At 36.0% G+C, this 12,104-nt stretch overlaps 1 protein-coding gene across 2 annotated transcripts in view; it reads left to right on the top strand.

The window, feature by feature from the left end:
- The window catches only part of LOC136263679 (uncharacterized), a 52,386-nt gene extending 50,887 nt beyond the window's left edge, over window positions 1-1,499 (top strand). For both annotated transcript variants that reach the window (XM_066058313.1, XM_066058314.1), the window contains exon 4: window positions 1,241-1,499. In XM_066058313.1, the coding sequence (XP_065914385.1) occupies window positions 1,241-1,360 (120 nt within the window). In that variant the 3' untranslated portion in view covers window positions 1,361-1,499. The remainder of the gene's footprint in view (window positions 1-1,240) is intronic.
- Window positions 1,500-12,104: the final 10,605 nt, after the last annotated feature.

Genomic DNA, 12,104 nt, shown 5'->3' with positions numbered 1-12,104 from the left:
TTCGTGGACTTACACACTCCCACAATGTATTAGACTATAATATGGTGGTGTAAATGGATAAAATTTTCACTGTTAACCCTCAAAACCTCAAAATCAGCGAAATTGTTCTCCCTCAAAGTATTTAGGCTATACGGTAGCTTCTGGTGGTGCCTCCAGATCCCTGCTATTATGCCTAGTAACTCTTGTGCCCAAACCCTTTTCAAGCCATTTCTATTATCAGTATGTTGCAGTTCATGTAACACCTCTTAATTCACATTTAATTCATTGGAAGAAATCTACACAAAGAAGAAAAGCACACAAAATAAAGCGTAATGCATTTCTCAAAAGCATAAAAGCAAGCATAACAGGTAGAAAATTAGGGAAATTCCCAAAAGGACAATAGGCAAACTTTGGAGCATAATATTAATATAATATAGACTCAATTAAGCTTACTGCGTAACAAAACAGTAGGGACCCGCCGATTATGCTGGCATAATTATGAGCATAATAGGTGCCTGAAAGCATTGAGCCTAATGCTAGCATAATAAGAAAAATATTTCAGCCACACTACAAATTCTTGATGGTCAAACTACATATCACAGAAAAAGATCGATATACTCTAATAGAACAGTCAATAACTCTAATAGAACAACCAGACAGCTGACTAGATTACATCGATCTTTTCTATCACATGCAGTTTTGAAGAGCAAAGATATGCTTCAGCCACTTATTATGTGTCCATAACTGCAAATTTATTAGCAAAACATGGGAAATGAGGCATTAAGCTTGAGCATAATTTGAGCATAATAGGTAAGAATTTTGAGCAGTGCAGCATAGCATAATAGGTAAAATTTTGAGCATAATAGGTGGGTCCCTACAAAACAGTCACCATTGAGATTGTATCTAATGGATTTGTAAACACTCTACCTACTGGCCTGCAGGCCTCAGACATCATGTTTGCAAATCAGATACAAATCTCTCAGGTGTTGTATGTATGTATGTATGTATGTATGTATGTATGTATGTATGTATGTATGTATGTATGTATGTATGTATGTATGTATGTATGTATGTATGTATGTATGTATGTATGCATGCATGCATGCATGCATGCATGCATGCATGTATGTATGTATGTATGCATGCATGCATGTATGTACATTATACTAGTGGTATCACAAACTTTTGAATATGGTAACTGTCTAATAGTGATGTTACATCTGCATGTACATACTTAGTATGCATGGATACATATTTTTAGGCATTCTCCTTCTTTGCCATGATAGCATTTGGAATATTGGCAGGAATTGTAATTCTGACGATACTGCTTACTAGGAAAGGCCAAGGAAACAGTGATAACAAAGAGGATACTACTCAGTAGTGTTTGGAAACAGAACATGCTATACTTTAGTTATTTCAGTTACTGCATATACTAGCTAGGATATTTTTGTTTGCAATGATTTTATATTATGTAGTGTATCTGTTTAGCAACTTTGAGATTACTATTGCTACATTTTTGAGATGATTATATTGTTGCTAAAATGGTACTACCTTTACATATGTGCTGTGGTGTTGTACATGTGTATATCTGATCTACAGGAGGATTTTTGGTATTTTTAAAAGCCTAAACCATTAATTTTCTGAAGTGTACATCATTTTTCAGTGTCTGCAGTTGCCAAATTATGTTGTCAGACAAGTCCATACTCAATATGAAAGGTGGCTCATTACACTAATCTATACTGTACCATGCTGTTGCACTATTATTAATATATAGTCAGCTTGAATATTACATCATATCAGTTATAGTTTTCTTACATGTAGACTACCGTGATGCTGTCTACTATGTTTGAGTACTGTACTGCTCCACAATCAATACTCAAATCATGCTTAATGAATTATAATTGTGTTCCTAGAGTCTTGGAATTGTGAAATTTCAATGCGTAGTGTTCAGGATGAAAACATTATCTCTGGTGCCATACTTTCTGGGTAGCTATGTGCAGGTTCCACAGTCAAAAGAGCTTAAGTGACATTGAACAGTGAAACAATCAAACCCATAGCCTTAACTGTTATCGAGTTACACTTAACTGAAGGTATCAGGCAGGTACATAGCTACTCACTGAGTAGAAAATTCCCAAGAAAATCATATCAATCTATTGGAAGTATAAGGTGAGAACTAGTGTCATGGATAATTTACAAGTGCTTGTCCATGTGTTTGATTGTGAACCACATCCACTTTTTGCATACCGTGATGTAACCATTCTACAGTGATGCTTACCCCTCTAGATGTTTATAAAACTTTGTAAACACTGTTTAAGCAATGTAACAACTTTGAAACACTTGTAAAATCGCTAAATTGAGCGTTTCCGTGATATCCGTAGGATTTGCCTGTTTATGCTAACAAACGTAACTACAACGTTACTTGCTGCTGACCCATAATTGAATTTTACAAGACTGTCTATATAATAAATCTAGTGGGTTGCTTTGTATTGGCTTGGGTGATTAGTCAGCCACCATAGCAAGCTATTAGCCTGCATGGTACATATCAGTTGTATCACATTCCCTCATAATTTGCCTAGGCCTGATATGATACACCCACACCCTTGGGTCTAGCTGCGGCCCTTGGGCCGGGGTGTACATATCAGGCAAATCACTCGGGCCCATGATACAACTATTACATATACTGAAGACATTTTTGGGCTTGGTTATACCTAACCAATATACTGCCAGCACTAGAAAAAAATCTAATTTCTTATATATATATGTGACCGAATTTTGGAAAATCACCCATATGGGTGCATTTGACACCTAAAATATTTAATGCTAAAATCACAAACTTTATAGTGCTAATCTACTTGTTGATGGGTTTAAGCCATTCTCAATACCTTAAATTACAAGAAAATTCTTGAAATATTTTCAAAACTGTGTCCTGCTCATATTAGCAACCCACTAAACACGAAAATTTCTAATTATTTCACGCGCACCCATATGGGTGATTTTCCAAAATTCGGTCACATATATAGTTCTGTGAGCTCAGGAAATGTGCAGGACAGGTAAGTGGCAGATTTCTAGCAGATATACTGGACCTACATACCACATGATTTCCTCCTGCACCTTTCCCTTGATGCAGGTCATTCCTACTAGACCTGGTGTTAACCTTAATTTAGGGAATACCATATATACTTGCTTTGCAGTGCACACCAAATTGGCCTGTATTTTATCAGCAACTGGAAATAACTATGTCTGTGGTATGAAATTTGCCTGCACTTTTCCTTTATTACAAAACCTTGAACTAACGCTTAGAGTTGGGAATGTCATAAACACTAGCATTGCAGTACACATTAAATTCACTATTGTTTAGTCTGCACATGGAAATGTAGCTATCTGTTACATGATATGTTATTATTCTTTTGCATTTTGTCTTGTATTATAGAAAATTCTTAAATTTTATGTTAGCATAGGGCCGGGGCATAACACAAGATTTACGTAATATATTCAGGGTGGATGAGATGAGCAGATAATTAGTGGTCCAATGGTTAATCATTTGGCCTGGTAATCCAGCACAGTTTGCAACTTTTGGAGCTGGGGTACTGCTGTTGTTCACTTGAACAAGGGAATTTACCTTGGACTGTCACCTGTGCAGCTGGAGAATAAAATGCAACTATATTACATTTATATTTCAGGACACCATGGATTAGCTGAAGAACTGCTTATATATATGCACAGTTTCCAGGCTGGTCAAATACATATAGTATAATTGAGGCAGGAGCCCAAATATACCAAATTATAGCTAAACTGGCCATCCCAGTACTCTGAGACTTAGAGAAGATGAATCATTATAAATTTGTATACTTAACCTATGTAACGTAGTAGTATTATTACTTATGATATAATACATATTAATTGAAACATAATTACAAAAAATACGCTAAATTGCAGTATTTTCAAATCTATTTGTATTTGTAAGGATAAAGGCTAGTTGAAAATTTCCAAATTTTTCTGTGTAGCTACACTTGTTTGTAAACTTTTTCATTATTATTATGACTGGTAGCTAAACCCACGCATACCGCATCTGAAATGGCGCCGCGCACCCCAGCTATTCGTCTGAAAAGTGAAGTATCCATTACGCTTCGTTGTCAGCTATGTTCAACCCATTACACAGCATGCATTTCGGATCTAGAACAGTTCGAAAAACACCACTGCAATCCATGCGTACCGAAAGAAACGGTGCCGCCGGAACGCCCCAGCTATATCAATTATCGTCTGAAAAGTGAAATATCCATTACGCTTTGTTGTCGGCTGTGTTCAACCTGTTACACAGTAGTACGAATCGAGAACTGTTCGAAAAGCACCTCTGCAATCAAAATAGCCACTATGAAAAATACGGATGATTTCCGTTACGAAGGGAAGCCATCACATGCTATCGCCAAATCGATAAGCTTACTTTTTGCTGTCAGCAAAGATGAATGGGACACAAAGGAGGACACTGGTAAGTCCATGAAGAATGCATTGTACGTACTGCGGTATGCCAAAAGGCGAAGCGACGTCGAACAGTGAAAAAATCAAGTCCGTATCCGTAGCCTTAGCCATTATCAAGTTGCGCTTGTCTGGAGGCATCAGGCAGTCAGTCAATCTGTAGAAAATTCCGTTAAATAATTTTTTTTTAAAAATTCCGTAGCAACTTGTTGAAAGCGTTTCGGGTCGATCTGAAAGCTTGTTTGGGCTTAATTAGTTTTACCTAACCAATACTGCCTCATCGTCGTCAGGGAAAATTGAGGCTGGTTTTGGGTGATGTTATTTCGTGGACCACGCCTACTCCTTTTGTGGTCTCTATACTATCGTAGTGTATGATACTATCAGTTGTAGTGTATGATACAAAATCAAATAAACAATTACTGTTACTGTCCAGCAGTGTGTGGGTGTCTTGTAATTATAGCTACTACCATTTCTAATTATTAAACCAGTTTCGCGTCGACATTTTCTTTCTCTGAGTTGAATTACGGGCCAATCTTTGATGCTTTTCACGTTCAAGTACAGTTCTATCTGGGACTATAAAAACTCTTTTAATCTGAATCATGACGACGTAATAAGTATGAACGGGAAACAACAATAGCCTTGTCATCAGCCGGCAGACTCAAAACAGACTAACAACTAAGGTCGGTGCTTGTTATCAACCTTTCTTCCCAAATGTACAACTCTATTAATTGGGGTTTCAAGATCATACACAGTTTTGAGTAAGACTAAAACAGAGTTTTTCCGCCTCTCTGTCTTTAGCTTCTGGTAAGTCATACATTACAACATTCTTTTTCCTTCTCTCCCTGTCAGCTAATTCATCTACAATACGCAGCACTTGACACAGATGTGTTAGCTGTGGCTGGAGTAGTTCTCACAATAGAACTGCCAACAGGAACAGCGGAATCCTGGAGGGACTTTGAAACTTGCTTCCATCTGTAACCAGATTGACTTGAAAGCTGGCAGATTCTCTATTTTTTACACCGAGATCTTCAATATACTTTCCGATTTTAGCTGTCAGGGTAGATGCAAGAGACTTGAGTCAAACCTTTGAAGCGAGTTTTCAACTATATACATTGGAAATTTTAGCTGATCCATTTACTGATGATCTCACAAATTCAGCAACTATATATGCATTAATTTTGATTTGTGCATAAATTTTGTTATAGTTGCAATAGTATGCAATATTTGGTATTGACTTTGCAAGGGAGGAAAATGATTTGTAATGTTTACTATATGCATACCAATGTTCTCACACAAAACATGAAACCAACCCTCACACAAATCACATTGAAATGCTTCACCCTTTACATCATCAGCATCACACGTTTCATTACAATGACCACATATATCTACTGATATCTTGTTTACTGCAGTTAACTTATCTGATAATGAAGGGAGACTCTGAATGACAGAATTCTCAGGAGATCCAGCTCCTTGGTGCTTTTTCGATTGACTGGCATCCGGAGACAAGAATGCTTCATCCATTGTCCTCTTAATGCACCCTAACTAAACACACAACTTAACAGTCCTTCCTAAACACACATGACAAACTTAACAGTCCTTCCTAACTTAACAGTCCTTCCTAAGCACACAAGACAATTCAAATTCAGTTCACATAATGAAGTATCAATTGCAACTCTTGAATCGGTTAGAAACAAGTCACCCTGTAAAGAGTACAGCTAGAAACAAGTCACGCTGTAGAGAGTTTAACTACATTTCACGTCACCCTGTAGAGAGTTCGGCTAGAAACAAGATTCCCTTTGCTTGCACTATGGGTGGCTTCTATCTGGATTGCCTACACAGTGCATTTGTGGTAAGGGATTCTCCATGGATCATGCTATGAACCCACCCTAAGACATAATGAATTAAGGGACTTTACTGCTGATGCCCTATCAGAAGTGTGTTCTGGTATGTGTGTGGAACCTTCATTACAGACCCTTTCAGGTGAAACATGCACATATTCAATGGCAATTGCTGAGGATGGGGCTCATTTGGACGTCTCAGCTGATGGATTCTGGGGTGGCCAAGACCAGAGGGCTTTTTTTGATGTCAAGGTTTTTAACCCAACTGCCTCATCGTACCGCACCACTCCAGTGTCTTCACTGTATCAGCGATTTGAGAAGGAGAAACGCAGAAAGTACAGTATGAGCAAAGGATCAGAGAAGTTGAGATGGGCTCTTTTGTACCATTAGTATTTTCCACTTTTGGTGGAATGAGTGGGTGTACTAATGTTGTTTACAAGCATCTAGCCTATTTGTTGTCTTTGAAAAGGGGTGTTCCTTACAGTAGTGTTATGGCCTGGCTACACTGTCACCCTAGTTTTTCGTTGCTGCGTTCGGTGATTGCTTGTCTCAGGGGAGCACGCTCCCATAGTGGCTAGCCATAGGGCTCTTCACCTTGCTCTGATAGAAGGTCAGGTGCCTTTCCCTTAATTCAATCCTTTCCCAATTAATTTTCAGTCTTTCTTTTAGCTAGCACTTCAACATCTAGTGCTAGGGGTGGTGGCAAGGGGTGATGGATACCCCGGGAAAAAAAAACAAAAAAAAACAAGTCACCCTGTAGACTAAGAGAGTTCAGCTACAAACAAATCGTCCTGTATAGAGAGTTCCAAATCACCCTGTAGAGTGCTTAATTACATTTCAAGTCACCCTGTAGAGAGTTCACTTATTCAATGATTATGTATCACCATCAGCAGATAGCAGAATATGTACCATATATCCTTCATGTCCAAATAGACATCTAGCTTTGTGTGTGACAATTCCAAGTGATAGGCTTTAATAATTATTTAACATGCTGCATCATATCTAGATCTAGAGTTTAACAAGCTGACTTAATTGTTTTACTATTGTTACTTCTGTTTTTTCAGCAATATCTATTTCTGTATTTTAATTAATCCTTTACCTTATAACTACAGAGCTACAGAGGCTGTGCCTACTGAAATTGCAAGCAACCAAATAGCACATGCACACACATATTTATTAAACATGGAACTGCAGCTGAAAGAATACAATGAAAGTACATAAACACAACATTCACTACACCAGCTGTTTTGGTTTAACATTCAAACTAACTTCTTAGCGTGTTTGGTGTTTCAATTTTATTTAAATACATTACTGTTATGGTCATACAGAAATCACAAATGTTATTTCTATCCGAGATACCATATAGTGGCCGTACAAATTTATGATTTTCATGACTTTCTGTTTACTACAAATGCTAATCACCATATGTGACTGGGCCTGTGAAAACATAGCATGTGGGCACAAACTACACCCCATCACATAACAAGTCATATTTCAGTACTGCAACAGACTGAATATTTGTATTCTGTAACTTGTATTATTTAGCCAATTAAATGTTTAATGTCGCTAGAAAATTTTATAGCCATAGCAAATCAACAATAAAAGTTATGAGTCGTGAAGGTTTGAAAAAGTAGTCAAATTTTATGTGCCCACATGCCCTGTTTTCACATACAGGCCCGGTCACATATAGGCTTTTTGACAACTAGATCAAATCATCCTTGTAAATTTTACCACGTTCAAACCTCTTGTGATACTTACAAATTCTCCTTCTTCCCCAGAATGATACCTGAAAGAAATAGTCATCCAAATCAATAACAATAATAACCTATCCCTTGCAGATTTTAGACATGTATTAACTAATAACTAACTTAATTTTTGTATTAGCATTTTATCCCTTTAGGGGCTTTGCTAATTAATTAAATTAACTTATATTAAAGGAAAATGATATTGCTAATGTTTCCTCATGCATAACTTAACTTCCAATTCTAAACTTAAGAATATATTTTTATTTTGTGAATAAAAGTTCTGTATTTGTTATATAACTATTAATTATACTGTTTATGTGGTTAGCTATGACTCTTCAGTTTTCTCGGAAAGATTTACACTCTCCTATTCAATGTTTCCCCTAGTTGTGAAAGATGCATGGGGTGGCAACTGGCAAGATGATCACCATCACTTTAGAAATCATGTAGTTTTTATAATGGCACAAATACCTATACACACAACTATTATTCACACTGCCCTTGCTTTAAACTTAATAAATCTGCTTTAATTTGTGGAGGGACTTCTATATGCTGTTGAAGTCCTTAATGCTTGCCAGTGAGCTTTTGAAGGGACTGGTCCAGAGGTGGTAGGCAATGTTGTTAGCTTTAAATGTTTAACTATGAAGCTTGTTATACAAAGTAAGGCAAATAATTTATTTTGTGAATTTGTATACTACTGCCGTGCTACTTCAATTCACTGCACCCAGAGCTTCCATAGTTGAAATTGTTTATGCTCTGTTATAGAAGGTTACTACTATACATAGTCTTGTCTGTTCAAATGGTAATTTTGTACTGTAAAAGAATAATCATTTAATAATTATAAAATATGTGCATGCATGAGGTTGAGTGAACCAACATGGATGCACAAGTTCTTTAACTAGTAACACATTCAAAAATCTTGAAGCATTGGTTCTTGGAATTCATGATAAATATTTCTTTCTGGCACTGTACTTGATAATTCAATGTTTTGAATTTGAGTTTGCTTTCGCTTGCAAAACTTTAGATTAATAATATTCCCCAATTGTGGAACTTTATCATGTGACATAATTATTTTAACTTGTTTTGCCAATATTACTCCAAATTGTGTTGCTGCTATTGTAATCAGTATGTCAACAATAACACCATTTGTAGCTGTCAAAATCCTTATTAAAAATAAACCCTGTAAATTTAGTATAAAGAATCCCTCTTGACTATTCCTCTCTTTCTTCTTAAATGGATTGAACTGTCCATGCAGGTAAGCAACAATGCAAAGCAGCATACATGCAGTGATCAAATGGATACTTCTATCCAATGCAGATATTCCAAAAAATACAGATCTTATTAAAAGTTGTAATCCAGTCCAGTAATAAAATTTGTCTCTGTATGGACCTTGATATGCATCCAGTAGAGGTTTGAAATGATTAATAAATTTAAAGCGAGACAGTGGTCTGATGAACAACAGAAGACCATTAAACATCAATAACACTACAAATAGGATAAGACATACTGTGAATAGTACAATAAACTTTGCTTCAAAAATCATAATTTTCGTATCTACTGGCCAAACTGTAGTAGATTTTTTACTAGGAAGATGAGTAATTGAACTGTAGAAAAACAAGACAGTGCAAACAGTTTGTAAAATCTTTGTGTAGGATAGTATGAACAATGTAGCTAGTACTGGCAAGGCTCTCCGTGCTGTCAACCTCTGTATTCTGGTGGAGTAACGACTTGCTACTGTGAGCAAGATGGCTATTGAAATCAGATAAAAAGGAAACACTAATTGTAGAAATATTTTAGCATAGCCAGTCATGCCATGATAAAAACATGTTTCAATACCCAAGTCAAGGTTTACAATTGACACAAAAGCATTTGTAAATTGAGTAAACATTGAATTGTGTTTAGGAAAAAACACAGCACTGTTAATGCTGATAATGTTTACATAGTAAATAAATGGACTAATAGAGCCATCAGTCACAGTGAGGTTAAGAATAAAGAGTAGAAGAACTAGAATAATTCCTGCTGTTGCAATAGGAATGATAATCAACAAATACACATTCGAACAATGTTTACACTGTGATGAGCCAAACACAGTGCTATGACCTGGTGGACAATGTCCACACAATACACCATGTCGATTAAACTGACACTGTAAGTTAGGAGTGGCCAAGTTGATGTATGACTGGTGAGGTATACAGTAGTCAAATGGACATTCCAGTGACACATCATATGTGTATGAGCTGTTGACAGTGTGAGCAGATATCCAACTGTTAGCAGGACGTAATATTGTTTGATCATTAATGTTGCAGTCAGTGATAACTAAATTTTCATTTAATAAAGGATCACAGTGACAAATTCCTTCCACAGAATTTAAGGCAAACCCAAAAGGACAGGGTATCATTGACACACGATACACGTCAAGTATATCATCATCAATTTGTATCATGTTAAATTTACTACTGCCTAAAAATTTTGTGGATATTCCACCTCGTAAATAAAATTCACAGCTTCTTCGATTTTTGAATTGCACAGTGTAGTTAATTGTTGTGCAGTTGTTCTCAAATATGTCAATTCTCATTAATTCAGTTTGAGTTTTACATGATGTTATTGGTAGCTCGTCAATTCGGCCACTGAGAGGTGAATACTTTATGTCATTGATTGTAAGCCTTAGTGAGTAGTTTTGGCCAGGATATACTGAACTTAACTCATCAACTATACAATTGTAATTTCCTGTATCTGTACAAATGCAAATCTGGTTAGTATTGTGGCTCCCAGTAAATGAATTGTTTGAATAATTGATTACCTGCTTGTTAACCACTGCAGGATCCAATGTCAGAAATACTGATTGCCAGATCCATTCACAATGTGATGTGCTATGCTTTTTACTGAATAACAATTTTCCCGAATTGTTTTTAAACATGATAAAATAATAATTCCTGTAACCTTTATCATTTCTTATATAATCACTCAGAGTGTTAGTGTAATGAAATGCACACAGCAAAAACCGCTGTCTGTACATATCTTTAGGAGCTGAAATTCCAATCTCAAACTTATTTGATGTGAAATTGACCACTGTGTGTGGCTCAAGTGTAATATAATCAGCTCTTAAGAGTGTATTGAAATTGATAAAAGAAAATTCCACATAATTTTGAAACCTAATAACATTCATGGTAATTTTTATAAGAATTTCCTTTGCAGTGCCACTAATCATTGTAAAATATATTGGTCCTTGTATTATTGCAAATACTTCTACTAAGTCTATTAAATATGGTGCTTTAATCTGTTCAAATCAATGCACACACATGACAAATACTTCTACTAAGTCTATAATATACAATACTAGGACTAAGATATGCATGTATGCATGTGTGTAGGGTTAGGGTAGGGTATAAATACCCTAACCCTACACACATGCATACATATATACAGCAGAGTTGCGCTTTGTGACTTTCAAAAAAAGCCATGCATCCTATTCTTGGGCCTTTGGTCCTAGATATATATGCTAAAAGGATTAAAGTAACAGAAACTGGAACTAAATAGTTTTAAAAAACGTTTAAAGTACAAACAATTAATTAACAATCAGCATTGAATTATCTTGAGTAAGCAGTAGTTCTGTGTTGTATCTGCAAAATCCATGAAAACAGATAAAGGTGCTTTTAAAGCTATATTTAGTATACAGTACAGATTAAACTGTAGTTGAGTGAGGCATGCATATGATTTTGTTCAACATATTAAGTCGTCAAGGCTGTTGCAATAATGATTCATCTTTCCTTGGTAATATGCACAGGTAAGAGACATTAGATTAATTGTGTAAGGTCATGCAACTCACTATAAAAATTGATATGCAGAGATGCAGAACAACAGAAAGAAAGCTTATTGTATTCCAGTAAGTAAGCAGCATGTACTCTCATGAGCCAGTATACAATGCAGTCTGAGCTGCTGTACACTGTACTGATGGGAACCTACAATGTAATAACAAGTTGACGACGGCTAAAACATAATTATTTTTCATTTTACATTGTGTTTAGTGACGGCAATAATAGAAGTGAAACTTTCAAGATGAACAATGTTT

This window comes from Dysidea avara, chromosome 8, assembly GCF_963678975.1.
Source record: "Dysidea avara chromosome 8, odDysAvar1.4, whole genome shotgun sequence".
Classification (NCBI taxonomy): Eukaryota; Metazoa; Porifera; class Demospongiae; order Dictyoceratida; family Dysideidae; genus Dysidea; species Dysidea avara.
This window is presented reverse-complemented; position numbering and strand designations above follow the sequence as displayed.